Here is a 16,044-nt window from a genome sequence, read left to right as displayed (position 1 = left end):
CATTTCTTGTGAGGGGAAAAATGAAGATTGATGAGACATTATTCTTTGCTCTGCAATCATGTTTTAGTTGTTACCAGGGTCTTAGAGTACATGGGAGCTGAATTAAAAAGTTTTTGCAGCTTTTACAAATTAATGTACTTCATGCAATGAGTGAGTGGCCTTCATAAGCTAGTACAGTTCTCTGTGCGTGTGTGTGTGTGTGTGTGTGTGTTGTCTGCGTGTGGGCGCACACGCGCATATAATTTTTTGCGCCTGTACCCATTGGTGCACTTGAGTTACTAGTCTCATCGAGAGTAGAGATCAGTGACTCGTGTTCAACATTAGTGAGCTTGAGGGTACTCTCCACATGAGGGCGTCCTTGTCTTGTGTACTAGCCGCGGCCACACTGGCAAAAGATCGAGATCTTAAAAATCGCGATCTATACTTCCAAGATCTTTTCCCATTGTGACTGTGGTTATAGATCACATTCTACATACATGTGTATCTGACACTCATACAAAGTGTAGTTTCAAACTTTCACCAACTGCTCATCATAATGTTATATCCAACAACTTGAACAGGAATGACAAACATAAACGGAAACACATGATAATCAGACTTATGCAGGGAATTTCACCTTTAGGGCAAAGATATGACATCCCGATCAACAGTAGTCGCGGTGTAGATTCAGACGATGAACAAGTGAAAAGTGAGCTCAATTTATGACAGCAGCAGTAGATGTTCACAGATTCTTAAGGGTAGGGAATCCCATTTGCATGCCTTAAATGAAGAGTTGTATAAATACAGTGGTATGTTGAAGAGAGTATCATTTTAGAAACTCATAAAGTATTGAAAGTGGAAGGTAACATTTAGTACATTTTTATTGACCGTTAGATTTTGAATTGAATTTTTTTCGGGGCTCACCGTAGATTCCAGTACATTACTAGGCTACCTTTGCAGACCCATGCACTGCATGTGTGTCCATCATAATAATTTGTAAAGAAAGTTCATCAAAACTTACAAACATTTCTATATACATTCTTGCCACACACTATGTTATTACATCAGCTCTTATACTTTTAGATTTGTGTTTATAGATAAAAGATACAGAAGACTGCAACAAAAAGGCTTAAGTGTGGCTGACACACAGAACTACTGAGTAGGTGAGTTTTGTGCATTATTCAAATTGTAGATAACTGTTGACTTCCAAATTTCTCAGCAGTGGCCTAAACAAGTCCCCTGAGGTTCATATTTAATGTTTTGCTGTATTTTGGGAGGTCTGTAAAAGGTATCCCCTACCTTTAATGTGAAGACTTGCCAAACTGAATGCACGTTCCACAGAAGAGTGAATGTACATGTATATCAACTGAAGAGTATGTCTATTGACAACTTGTGTTAAGGATGAGAATGTCTTTGTGTCGGCTTTCGTGTGGTTTCATGTGCAACTCAAGCTATGATGACATACACAGTCAAGAATAATAAATCAGCACGATGTCGGGTTGTATCAAACGCCGGTTTAAACGTCACAGAAATGAGAGTGCGAGAGAGATGGAGAGGGGGAGAGCAATAAGAAAATGCGCATATTGCAGAGAAATAATAAAAAATGACCTCGTCAGCGATCACACATTAAGACAATAAAGTTCAATAGTAAAGTGTTGGGGAAGATGGTTGACACTTTTCATATAGCAAGGGAGAGAGAGATATATGATATTAAATGGGTTAGTCAAATACCGATTAGTGATTGGCTAAACACAGTCACGTGATGGAGGAACATTGGTTATGTTCGCCCATGGGAGAACATTTTTGTAATGTTCTCCCATGGGAAAACGTTTTCACGTAACAAAATGACAGATGGACCCGCGCACAGTGAATTTGGCTCTGCGCGAGCGATCGAGTGCGTTGTGCTGGTGGTTGACGTTGACGTATTTGACTGACCCATATACATGTATTATAACAGATGATGACTTTTGTTGTCGGGAACATGTACCAAACGTTCCACCCTCAGGGTTTGAAATGCTATTTCGGGAGGCTATAAGTCCCTCGACTTCGTCTCGGGACTTATAACCTCCCTCAATAGCATTTCAAACCCTTCGGATGGAACATTCGGTATGTTCCCTCCCCGCCAGTCATCATCCATATAATGTTATACACTATAACCCAACGTTTGCACTCGGATACAGATATACATATATTGTAATAACATCATCTCTGAATAGTTATATCGTCAAAAGAAGAGACAAGAAATTGAACAGTTTAAGGGACATTTAGGCGTATTTAATTTTTCAACCTCGGAAGAAAAAAAAAACCGACATCGCAGAAACGAAATTAACTAGTCATACCCAAGCCATTAAAGCATACACTCTGAACATTCTGTTACTATCATAGAATATCTATGCACATACTTCTCGTAGTCAATTCAATATTATTTTTTTAAACGCAGATGATAAGCGAGGTTTGAAAAGCACGATAACGTCTACTAGCACCAATTGTTTACTAACCTAGGAAATACTGCGTGTGTTCTAGCAAAACAAGAGTTTAAAGCTTTGTTTCATAGCAATACTGAAGCTCAAATTTTATGCAGGGAATGCTTGGGTAGATAAATCTACTAAGTAATCTTCTTTTATGCTCTGAACTGCAAACACTATTGCTTGACCTCAATATTCTTTTTTTTTTTATTATTTACCTATAAGCCGTAATTCTGCACACAATTCACCATGCACTGTTCATACCCATGTATGAAAAAAAAAAAAAGTTGTAAGGCCCATGCTTGGGTTTGTTTCTGCGTGTGTGTGCATGTGCATGCGTGTGCGTGTGTGTTCGTACACACACACACACACACACAAAAAAAAAAAATAGCCCGTACATATGCCTTTTGAGAGTCAAGCTGCTGCTTATGTTCACACCAAAATGATTATTACTTAACATTTTTATTAGGTCCGACGATACGATCCGAATTACGAAAGGTTATTCTCTGAATAATTCATAACTGATGGAGAATTTAGAAATTCACACGACCACGTTTAGATGAAAATGGAAGCACATCTACATTAGATGTATACCTACCGAGAGGAACGTAGGAAGTTGCTTATAAACTAAAGAATATAGGATAAATATAATTTTAACAGTGAGAAAAGGAATTCAAGGCCTTGTGTGTACAAAACATGGCTGTATGCACATCGGAGTATTCTAATATACGATAGACAAATCTAACACTGCATTTTCTTATATTCTGCAGATGCACTCGGGCCACAAAATTAGAACAAACATCTTCCAGTTTGTGCTAATCGGATCAAAATGGAGTATAATATTGTTCGATTTCTATACCAAATAACAAGTTTTATATGTCAGAACGCAAACTGATCGATATTAAAATGTCGTTATGACATACTCTCTTATGTATTTTTTTTATAATCATTCATACTCCGAAGACCATTGCTTTATATAAAAACAAAAGATCTACGGGTTGAACTATTAATATCTGTTAAATTTCATTTAAAGTTTAGCGTTAAGGGTACTGTTATGTTGTAATTAATTAATTTAATAGTTTGGAGTGGAATGGCATCGGTTCATATATTCCAAATTTCCGCCGTGGCTTGATACCTTTGATGGCCGACGAAAGTTGGGAATTAAGAGTCACTTTTTGAAATCTCTGACAGCCTTCCTGAAATGTATATTTTGCCAAAGTAGTCAAAGACACCAAAAAGGCACGTCCGATGTAAAGATTTGTACAGCTTCCCATCTATAGCCACACGTACATGCATTATTGGACTTTTTCCATTCGTCAGTGCAATCAATTACAAATTTTGACATTGAGACTAACCACGTCCATGCACTTTCTCATAAATCTTTGTTGTTGCTTTTTTTTTACAACAAAACCGCGTTTTCCTAGTTGTGCATAGCATTAATTTTCTCGACACAATTTTTAAGACACAGCTGGCTAGAACACATGAGGCAAAGTACCGTACATAATCAAAACAAAACGATCACTTTATATTGTCGTACATCTCCAATTTTTTTACACTCTAAGGAAAAAAACAGCACAACTTAGCACCTTTACCAATGCCACACTGGGAGCACCTTGACGGGTACATGCACCTTTCAGACCCAGTGCCACAGTGAGAGCACCTTTACAGGTGCAAAGTTGAACCGTCGGTTTTCTGGTCTCAAAGGTGCAAAGTTGAACCAGTAAAGGTGCGCCCATTTTGCAGTGTGACATTGGTCTGCATCTTTAAAGGTGAAAAGTTGAGCCTATTTTTTTTTTTCTTAGAATGCATTACAACAATACGGACTGCGCATCCCCCAAACGACACCAACTGGTTGTCTTAAAGAAAAAAATACAACATTAACCTATTTTAACAATTCACTGTCCAGGAATACAAAGCCTGTGAGTGCAGTTCGTTAGCTGTGAAATCGCAACAGTTCTTGGCCGACTGTAGAGGCCGATCACGACAGTTTACAGAGCGAGTACATAGTTGAACTTAAAGGCCTGCGGTTTGGGGAAATCTGGGTCCCGAATGACCTCAAATTCCAGTCGCACCGCTCCACTCAGTGAGCGAAATTCGAAGTTGTTCTCCCCCGGGCGGACTGGGGTCCTCATGTGGTGGGGATCCGTACTCCGTGAGATGGGCTTTTTGCCGTCGAGAATAAGATTCTTGTGGTAGCCCCGAATCTCGTAAACCTTCACCCCAAGGTGCTGAGGATCTATGTAGCATCTGGAAGAAAGAAATTCAAAAATGATGAAAAATAACAATTTTATGATATTGGCGTCATACACGAAATATCATGTTAAAAAGGAGTATTATAGAGCAATGGCAGAAAGATTCAGTCAAATTAGATAAACTGTGATCCACATAGTTACGATCCTGCGTAAAGGGTTGTATGCATTAGAGATTTATACATTACTGCAATTTACTCGTTTTTATATACTTTTTTTTTATCCGCAGGTGAAAGCAATTGCTATTAAATGCTGCAAATATTGCTTTCTCTTCATTTTGGAAACCTTTTCGTGCCGACAACTTTTGTGTCACAGGACCTATACACTGATATTAATATATCGTCATTGTCAATGAAACTGATCATAATTTGGAAGGATTTGAACTTGCAGTGTCCTCGCTCGATGAATCTTACGGGATATTTAATGACGCATGGAGTTCCAGGGTGCATGCATGCCGATATGCTGAGATCATGCGTTTATAATATGAGCAGCCAAAAGAGTTTTACGACGAAAAAAGTAGAGTATAGGCTCCTAATGGTTTAAATCACACCCTTGATCGTGATAAATACGGATGGATGACAAGCAGGGTGGATATTTAGAGTACCACTGTGTGGCTGGGGATTTGAAAACATGGCGTGTCTGAAAGAGGAATGCCATTAACTGAATAAACACGACGTGATATGATTGGTAAACCATCTCAATCCAGAATGGGATTTTCTGACGTCTATGCCCCGTCTCTTCCCCCACTTTCTCCCCCTCCCCCTCTCCCTTCCCCCTTCTCCCCCCCCCCCCCCACCCCTCTCTCTACTTCATTCCCCTGTAATATTATATATGTTCACCACTCGTTTATTTTCCTTTCTGCGGAATTGTTGAATGTGCATTGCATAAACACATTTTCCAGCTATTTTCTGGCGTTGACGTTTTATTTTGTCTGCGTCGCGCGGTTTCGCGCGCGTGACGAAATGCCACCAACGTTTAATATACAGTTCGCAGCTGGCGCCCTGGCGTATTGTTTGCAGTTTATGGCGTCGTCAACTATACTCAAGGGGTGTTCAAACCAACCCCAAGTGTCAAATAAAGTTTGAGGCATCACGTCTCCCTCCTTAATGTTCTTGTTGACGCTCTGTCTGTTCGGTCCTTTGAAGCCTAGCATACATTTCAAAAAGATTTTAATGCAATCCATACCGTTGCGTCTGCGGGATATGCGCACGTGCACTGACATGGATACAAACGTGATGGTTTCATATTTATAGCATCACGCTTTGAAATGGAAGAGCGATGAGTGAAGATGCTTCAAGTAGCATTGCCAAACAGTCGGTGGTGAGCGGAAACTTAACTTGACCTAACACATTTAGCTTATTACTATTAATAACTAATGAACCAGGGATCAAACGTTAAAGCTTGCTCCCCATGTTATAAGCTGGCTAGAGGAAAACATTTAATTTGTTAAGTTCGACAACATTTTTTTTTAAGTAAAAACAATGATCCATACAAAGATCTGTGATCCAAGAGAATGTTCGTTATCATTAAGATGCCAGAGTATAATAGAGGTAAAATTGTTTTTCCTTTTGGGTAGAGCTGTCTGCCATAATGTTTTTTATTTTGTTTTCCGACAATATCCACATTTTCTCAATGACCTCTCATTTTCTTTGGTTTTGACATTGCACTTTAAATAGCCAATCTATGCTGCATAATCTATGCTATATTCTTGACTTGATTATACAAATTAATCAATTTTCGACCAGAAAGACATAAAATTATGTGCTGTATCTTTCAGTAAAAAGGATTTATGAATAGTTAGAAAATAAGAGATATTCTAGCATCGTGTATATTCATTACCTTTCCAATTGCAATGGAAGAACAGCAGGCTATTCTTTGCAATCCTTAAACTTTTACAGAGGGCATTCATCCGGTGACACTCCAAAAAAGGTAATACAATTTTGCCCATTTAGGCCTAAACATATAAAAAAAAAAAATCACCTAAACTTTTATACACATAGAGACAGTAGGCGCAGCTTGAATGCCAACTATGCTATCCTGGAATTTTGCGTTCGCTCTATCGATAGTTCCACATCTGACGAAGATCGCGACATTGCCCGAAACAACAATAATGTATAATGTTCTTGCATAGTCAGTGGTATGATAATGGAATCTTCATCTTTCTCGTCAGAGCAAGTAATTAACATTCGAAAGAATCAGAAACGAGCCTTATTCAGTATCAGTAACAAAAGCTAGGAATCACGGGAGGCATAAAACATTAAGACAACATAAGAAACAGGTGCGCGCACACACAAATACACACAACTACACTGCGTTATATAAGCGATATCAGGAGTGGCCTTTTCGATTGTGCTGCTATGTATACAACTCCATATGCCTATAAAGTTACCAGAGAAGTTTATGTCAGATCGATTTCTTTAAATCAACATAAAATAAGAAAAAACGAATTCTCCATATGATACTGTGAAAGAATGACTTCTTGCATAAATCAATATCACATGACTTTGGTCATCATTTGGCATTCGTCATCATATGGTCTACTGCAAAACGGCAATAATTAGATCAGAAAGAGATAATTTTACTTTATATGGTTTTGCAATGAACAAGATTCACACTTGGTAAGCAGAGTAACATGAGTAGAGTATAGAGATGATATAAATCAGTGCTGCGCGTATAGGGCCTATTATTACATCGCATGAATTCCAGGTCTCCTAATTCTCCACCGCCTGTGGAAGATCAATTCTGACATTTATTAATCCTTCTAGGACAGCCATCATATCGTCGTACAAGTATTGTGCTATCTCATTTCATTATCGCTCAGCGAATTCGCAGCGTACCTTGAAGGATCAAAGGCGTGGTGTATCCATTTATGGGCTAAAGGTACGCCTACCGATAAACTGCGATAGGGCTAAGACATCAAACCCCGCCGTTCGTGGTTCATAGCCTGCGTTTGTATAAACAACAACATAACAACAAATCGCGACCACACATTGCAGGCCCAGTGTTGCTGCTTGTATTGGTACAAGTGGTGGTGGTAGTGTGTATGTGTGTGTGTGTGTGGGGAGGGGTGGCTTAAGAGCGAGTGTGTGCGCGTTTGGGAGCAAAAAAAAAAATCTGATTTATCGTTGATTGAAGAATAACGTAAGGCAGTGCATTGTGAGAGGAACCAATGGTATGCTTGACTGGAACGCACTTTTCAAAAAAAAAAAATCGAGTGAAAAGATTCACTCTTAAAGGAGTGAATACAAAAAAAAAAGTGAATTTAGAGTGAAATTGGAGTGAATTTTGAGTGAAAATGTTCCATTTTCACTCATTTTGGAGTGACCTCAGGGATCACTCGAAGATTTTGGAGTGATCCCTTTTTTGTATTCACTCCTTTAAGAGTGAATATTTTCACTCGATTTTTTTTTTTTTTTTTTTTTAGAGAGAGCATGTTAACCGATGTTTTTAATGTATTCTCCTGAAATATCTGCATTCATGGACCTTATCTTTACAAGTAGGTGGACAAGGATGGGTTTTTAGGTAGGTAATATAAGAGTGATATGCATGAAAGAGGGTGGGGGATTGGTGGTTAGGGTGGATTTAGGGACATGACTTATGATTCGGGTTGATGTAAAAATTCAAGTATGCTTTATGAGACTTTAGTTTATTGCAGGCTCTCATGTCATACTGTCCTTTCGTTTGTTTAATTTGTGCGATTAAGCAGAAGGTTTTTTTTTTCAGATTTGATTTCGTTGATTTAGTTGAACGTTTGTATTCGTTTCACGATGGTGACATCAAACAGAATTCCAATAAAAATACCATTAAAAAGTGTGTGTATGTGTGCGTGTGTGTGTGTGTGTCAGCGTGTGTACGTGTGTATGTATGTGTTTACAAAAATCTAGATCATACCATCTGCTTATCAGTGTTTGAGAGATGGGGTTATAATATGCATACCAGTCTCACAGTTTACTGCATTTCCATCCGTGGCCTCGACCACACGCACGCGCGAGTCCGTCTAACATTAGAGCATAAAGCATTTCTGAAATCGCTTGCACTCAAGCAGAATAATAAATCAGAGATGATGGGCGGATGCTGTCGAGCTTTCGACGCTCTGGATGGCGGGAAAATGGCTAGGCCAGGACACTTCTCTATTGAAGACTGCTCCCTCCTTGCATACCCCCCCCCCCCCCTTCCCCTTCAACCCTCCAGTTGATGGCGTCTAGAACAGAAATTGGTCATTACTTCATAACGACAGGCCATCTTGGAAAAGTAGTTCAGCATTCCTTTCATACTCGAACAATACGGAAGACACTTTCTATATGGGCATGTTTGGGTAGCTTTCAAATTGTTCTTTTGTACTTTGTTCATCTTTACACTGGAAATCAAGCGGATTGGTTCTTTGCACTAACAAAAGAGGCATCGTGATGATAATGACTTCTGTAACATGCACCTTTTTTTTTTGTAAACGAAGTTATACCTTTAGAACTGAGGTGAATGTTTGCAATTTTGTCGCGGATGCAATCGACATCAACTTTAATTCTGACATGTCTGGAAAGGGGGATGGTTATGAGGCTAAGGTAAATAAACATACAACAACAACAACAACAACAACAACAACAACAACAACAACAACAACAACAACAACAACCACAAATCGTTTTGGTGGTGCCACAGTCAAGTCATCATTCTTTCGTATAGGTCGGCTTTTTACAGACTGTATGAGTTCATATAGATCCCAAAGCTGTTCTATAGTACACTATCATGGATTTAGGCAGTTTTGCTGAAGGAGTTAATGGGCGAAGTGCATCTTTGTTTTCCAATGATACTGAGATCTTTTAGTTTGCAGTCGAAATTAATGACGCATTATTCTCCTATACCTTATACCACCACTATACATTTTATCCCTCATTATAGAATCTATACGTCTTCCGATGTCTGAATGTTGTGCGGTTCTCACTAAATACATCACAACTAGATAAAAATGACTGAAGCAAGAGCAGCTTTTGTCTTGTAAACGTCTGAGATCCTCTTTCGCTGTAGATTCACTAGTTTATCATTGTTTGACACTGCTATCTCGTCGTTTAAAATGCAAACGCTGTGTACGCTTCCCCTTGGTGTTGTGGCGCGGTGCAAGAAGGATTCTTGCACAACATTTTCTTGTCCAACATCCTCGTCTTCGTCTACAATATTGTAACTTACTTTTCTGATTATATTCTCTGCAAGAAACCTTTCATATTTATTTCTTCTTCTTCTTCTCCTTTGCCAAATGAAATCGCCTGGCATATATCTTTATTCGATCGTAAAGCATCTTTGTAGCACTTGAAGCCAATTATCCTGATTTATCCGTTCATTGTGTCCACAGAAAGCACGTTGGAATGTCGTTTAGTGGTCACTCCATTCCCAGCACGGGGTACCTCGTGGAATGCCACTCTCGCCAGTCGGGCGGTTATTTTTGGGCCGTTTTCTGCGAGCCTCAATTCTTCTTGGACTGTGTCAGACCGAAAATACATCTATCCTACAGCGTCGCCTCGCCTATCATAGGTGTCTGAAATTCGATTTATTAAGTTGATTGGATTCATATAGCGCATTCTTAATGAATAAAAGATGGCGATGTTTGACCGTTCACACTGGTCTTAACATGCTTAATTGCATAACAACTTGCAAAGAACGCCATTGATCGTGTCTGGCCAATTTTCCATTAATGTCAGAACTTGAAATGTGCATAGTGAGTCTGATTAAATCCTGATGTTTAGGTAATCAAGGGAGTCGTATAAGGGCGTGCCAATTGCGGAACAAAACTTGCAGAAGTCTCTTTACTACAGCCTGTTCTTGTTCCATGCGATGATTAGACAACAACGTACATGTCGGTTGATTTTTTTTATCTATTTTTTTTTTTTTTTTTTTTTTTTAGCGAACATCATTTTTATTATTCGCTGTGATGCCTTTGTTGCGAAGGAACAGGAGTGATAGACGCTTAAACGGCAAAGGGGAAACCCCAAATATAAAATTATGACTGTGTTGCGAATGTATCAGCGTAACACATCAGCAAAGTTTGAGGTAACTGGATGGACAAGCCACACTCAAAAGTTATGACTTTTTCTTTTCATTCCGGATAATTCATGGAGCGCCAGGGCCGGATAAAAGAAGGCTACAACAACTCGTTGTGACTCACAGTGGTGCAACGACTGCAGAGAGAATTCCCGAAAGTTTAATTCTTTAAGAAACCACACAATATAGTCATTTCCTCAACTTGTTGCCGACGTCGATACGGGGAATTATCTTTATTCCTATCATCATAATGGGTAAATTAAGTGTTCTTTCATCATGGTAAAAAATGAAAATTGTGTGAAAATATGTTTACTTTCTTGACATGGTTCAATACATGTGTCATCACGAATCGTTTTAACCTTCTTACGTATATTTGTTTCGTATTGTATTATATAATAATACTTTGATATACATATATACGCGCATTGATTTTTTTTTTTGTATTTCGTATATGAATGCATGTGTTGTATTTTGTCGAATCTATAGGTCTTGTAATGTAAATAGGCATAAGATATATATATATTTACCATCTTCCTGATGGACTAATACTACGATAACAATAAAAAAGACAATTCTCTATTATGCATGACTTCTGTCATGAAAATAGGAGCAAGTGGCGCTCTATAAACACGAGCTCTCTATTTTTCATCGAGATTCTAACCTCGGGTCTTCACGTTGAACACATGCAGCAGGGATTACGTCACCATCCTGTCCCTTTATTCTTGGGTCAGAAAAAGAGTTACACACCCTATAATATGGATAGAACGATGTCTTTGGAATGCCCCCAATGTATGAACTTTACACATTTTGAATCATATGTCACATCTGTTTAGAAAATATCATGCTATGCGACAGCGACATACAAAGGCCATAAGCGCGTATCATATTCCCATGTGAAATGTTTGTTTTTGCGTCGCTAAAATATTACGATGGCTTTGATTTAAAGAATAAACCAGAGGTTACGTTAAAAGTGACGGAGTACAAGATTGAAAGGTGTGTATGATAATATCTCTTCAATTAAGACATTCTTACCGACAGTCGCTTGATTTGACAATTTAGGGGAAATCAATGGCATAGCAAATATGCTCGAAGAAAAAGTCGAAATTAACATCAAGCCTCACTCTAGCTAACTTTTTTTTTCCTTTTTTTTTCGTTTTTTTCGTTTTTTTTTTTTGAAACGTTTTATCTGAAAGTCCTCCTTCATGAATAACACCTTTGGCGTATACACAGAATCCGTGTCGTCTTAAGTGACACAGATGTGGAGACTACTAAAATCTTATTTCATTTATTGTGTAATGAGCTACCATGTGGATACTCCCCGGGCCACCCCCTTCTTTCTTTATTCTAAACTCCTCTCAGGAGAAGTTTAGTTTTATGAGCTCCCTCGTGGAGACATTCTCATTAAAATAGATAACAATCGTTATGTGATCTGTTTATGATAACGCTCGATTTGCTATCAGCATGGGCTGGGCAAATTATTTTTTATAGGGCCCCATTTGCTTTGTTGTTGTTGTTGTTGTTGTTGTTCTTGTTGTTGTTGTTGTTGTCATAAATAAAAAGCAACAACAGTTGACAAAATCACTGTCACCTGAAATCGTCTCCCTGTATGCCGTATTTGAAACGCACTTCAATCGAGCCCCGTGGGTTGGTCCAGAGGAGATAGCCCCTGTCAGCCTTCAGCTCTACCGTGTCGCAGGCTTGGAATCCGCTGATCAGGGAAAAGATGAAACATTATTGGTAAATAAAATAATGTAGGAGGACATTCACGACACTATGTCACACAGCAACAAGGTAAACTACTCACTTTATAGTTTACAGTTATCTTGGTGTAACCCTGGTAAAGACAACATCAACATAAAACAGTGTAGCACATGAGAGGCCATAAACAATGTCCTATAAAGACAACGCTTTGCATGTTACTACATGTGGTACAATATTTAATGTACATTAAAACTGGTGACACATCGTATAGCAGCTAAAGTACAATAAACATTGTTTTTTTTTTTTTTTTTTTTTTTTTTTTTTTTTGGTGTTGGTGTTGGTGGTGTAGATTGCACTCTAGGAAAAATAGGTTCGACTTTGGAGCTTTACGTGTGACACAACGTTGTAGCACCTTTACGGGTGTAATTTTGCACCTTTCAGACCACAAAGGTGCAAAATTGCACCTATTAAAGGTGCTCGCCAAAGGTGCACAGTTGCACCCGTATGGTGCTACAGTTATCCTTGTGTCACACGTAAAGGTGCAAAGTTGAACCTATTTTTCTTAGAGTGTACACCTATAGTACATTACATGTCATTGTGACGAAATACTGGTTTGCTGTATACAGCAAATTGGTTTATTATAGTATACGATCAACTACATGATTAACCAAACTATGATCATCGGCATGTGGTGGCAGGTCATCATCTTTTCTAAATTTGGTAAAAACTTGTTATCGTATAGTTTTTGAAAGGTTGCTCATGTTCTTATAGGGCCAAAATGAGCCAAATGTTATTTACTAAGCACTATCCTCACGTTATTAATAAAACAGTCCTCCATACACGTGACTGTGGACATCCCTGTGCAAATATTGGTCGCTGCTTCGATCGTTTTCTCGATTTTATACAAACATTTCTTGAAGACAAAAAAAAAACACCCTTCACCGGTCATGGTTCGGAAATAGTGCATTCGTAAATGGTGTGGTGGAAATATGTAATACATAAATATGTTTGTGCTATATAGTTTATCAATCAAATGTTCTCAAATAACAGCTTACAGGTGATCTTATATCCCCATCAGATTGCACTTATACTTCTGCGTGTTTTACATGAACACAGCCCTGGACAGTGTCCGCGTTTCACACCAGACAAAACACGCTAGTGTATAGAGGAGCCTGTCTCTCTCTAGCTTTCTGTCCGTCAAGTAAGCTGTGATTATAGAGCGCCACACATCAAAGGCAGCAGAACAATGCAGAGAAAAGGTCAACTGTGTCTAAATGGTGTACCGGGTAAGAATGCTTCTCAACACTCGACAATCATCTTATTGAATACATACCTACACGTATTATATTGCAACATAACTTGGTGACGTGACATCATAATATTCATTTTTTATACCTATTACATCTTTTGTACACATTGACGAAGAAGAGTAATGTTTTGAGAAATACTTTACCCTCCATCCCTGCGTCCAATTGAGAGCATTCTACTCGGCGAATCGATAACAACGGGAGGATGTTCTCCCGCCCGTATAATCAGTTTAGTATCCTCTGCCCATATCACATCCAAATAACTAAAGTCCAGTAAGAATTTCCGCGGTTTTCTCCGCATCAGGTAGCTCGTGCAAGCCTCCATTTCTTCCTGTTTCTCTTCTTCCGGCATTTTCATGTCAACTTTGGGCGAATTTTATCGAAAAAGTCAGGTCCACCACAGAGGTAGATGTATAATGCAGTTCTAGAGTACGTCGTGTGCGCGTTGTCGAACGAGCATTCCAGGGCTGGTGACGAATGCATGGTGAATGCAATGTGTATTAATAGTACGTGGGGAGATAAGGGGGTTAGGACCAGTGTTAAGGCAACGGGAGTGGGTCGGCAGGCGGGATGGAAACTGAACTCTACTCAAGTCTGTGGGCATGGGATGCTGCCTTGTATATCTTCTGAACAACTCCCCTCAGGAAGGCTGGCTCACGGAGGTCTGGGAAAAAGTGGGATGCGGGGAAACTTTTATACGAAGGGTGCCTGGCGCGCAGCTGACGATACCACGGTGATGATACCACTTCTGGGGTTGGCCAAAAGTAATTGTCTGTCATCAGGCGGTTTATTTCTGCTTGGGACAGGCCTGTAAATAATGAAGGGGACGGCATGGGGGGAAATGGAGATGGGTGATGCCCTAAAATTGCATACGGTCACGTCTTTTTTGGCGGGGTTCATTAAAATGGAGCCGACAACATTGGCGGCGTTACAGAAACCCCGCTTTGCTTGGAACTCAGCCAGAGATATGGATGAGAATTAACCCAGAATTGAATACAGTGCAGTGACACCTTTCCTATTCCCTGTCAGAGACAAAGTAGACGGGTCAACACCAACCCATCATGCTATTCTTCACCTTGACCGGAATTAGACTTCATAACGAGCACATACCGATCAATTTATATAATGACGCCCCTTTTCTGCATTTGTTGTGTAGTGAACATCACCATCTTCGTTGTCATGCCAAATAGGCCTATGTGTAAAATCAATTGGTTTGGAAGTTATTTTCTTTGTTTATTACTATGGGAAAACAGAGCTTCTATAATTCGATCAAAGATATCGCATTAAATACTTATTATGTGGTGAAACATAAAGAGGCGCCATTTCTCTCCCCTCATTGTTGTATGTGAACACAACTAATGATACTGATCCAACGCAATCATAGAATCTACCCGCACTAATTAAAATCCAAATTGTATGTGATGGTTCATTATTTTTATATACTAAAACGGACGCAATGTGTACTTTGGAGTAGATGTATAAATCCTGCCAAAAGGAGCTTACTGTTTAAGCAAAATTTTCCGAAGCTGCGATTGTTATCAGTGGAAGCGTGCGGGAGACTAGGCAAGCGATGGACAAATATGGCGTGCCTACGTCACAGGGCTTAGCCACGGGTGGTATGTGAACGACCGACCGTGGGCGAGTGAAGGAGTGGGTGCTTTCTGAGTCTGTTGGCATCTAGTATGGCCTAATGAAATTTGGAGCTCATACTATAGCAGACTTAATCTTTCTGATACACAAAAACTCACACAAACAAACACTCACACTCTCGACTATAAAAACACATTGATCAGTGGAATAAGCCTAAATTCAACCTCGGTTGGTGTACCCCGTAATTTGGTTTCAATACCCATCAAAAACATGAGGGAATAAAGTTGTGATGTAATGTTCCATGAGCCTACACACACACACACACACACACACACACACACACACACACACACACACACTCACACACACACACACACACACACACGCATACGCACACGCTATACACGCACACACACACACACATGTCTCTGTATCCTCCAACCCCTCCAAGACAAGAGAGGTAATGCATTTTTAGGATTGATCATTGTATACACATTTTTGATGGAATATGCCCCTTCCATAAGAGGGAACTTTTCCATTTGGTAAATGGAAGATCTGGTGCACACTTTTTGATAAAATATTCGGAAACTTGTCAATCTAACAAGTGTAAAAAGTCTATGGAAAGGGGCCGAGAGTGGAAGCTTTTGCATAATAAACTTATGTATGTATGATTGCAATTCAACGATATGGTGCATACTTCTGGTGGAATATTTGGACAATTTT

At 39.3% G+C, this 16,044-nt stretch overlaps 1 protein-coding gene across 1 annotated transcript; it reads right to left on the bottom strand.

Moving 5' to 3' along the window:
* Positions 1 to 4,241: 4,241 nt before the first annotated feature.
* Positions 4,242 to 14,152, bottom strand: LOC140231334 (uncharacterized). The gene is made up of 3 exons (XM_072311493.1): positions 13,878 to 14,152; positions 12,312 to 12,431; positions 4,242 to 4,691 (listed from the first exon to the last, which is right to left on the bottom strand). The coding sequence occupies exons 1-3, from the start codon at positions 14,087 to 14,089 to the stop codon at positions 4,433 to 4,435; spliced, it is 591 nt and encodes a 196-aa protein (XP_072167594.1). The 5' UTR covers positions 14,090 to 14,152; the 3' UTR covers positions 4,242 to 4,432.
* Positions 14,153 to 16,044: the final 1,892 nt, after the last annotated feature.

This window comes from Diadema setosum, chromosome 1 (assembly GCF_964275005.1).
Source record: "Diadema setosum chromosome 1, eeDiaSeto1, whole genome shotgun sequence".
NCBI classification, from domain to species: Eukaryota; Metazoa; Echinodermata; class Echinoidea; order Diadematoida; family Diadematidae; genus Diadema; species Diadema setosum.
This window is presented reverse-complemented; position numbering and strand designations above follow the sequence as displayed.

Bases quoted from the DNA above. Each gene is read 5' to 3' on its own strand.
- LOC140231334 (XM_072311493.1), bottom strand. From the start codon at position 14,089: ATGAAAATGCCGGAAGAAGAGAAACAGGAAGAAATGGAGGCTTGCACG. The intron at 12,432-13,877 runs GTAAAGTATTTC...TTCCCTGATCAG, and splicing joins ATTGGACGCAGGGATGGAGG to CGGATTCCAAGCCTGCGACA. The intron at 4,692-12,311 runs GTGACAGTGATT...TCTTTCTTCCAG, and splicing joins ATACAGGGAGACGATTTCAG to ATGCTACATAGATCCTCAGC.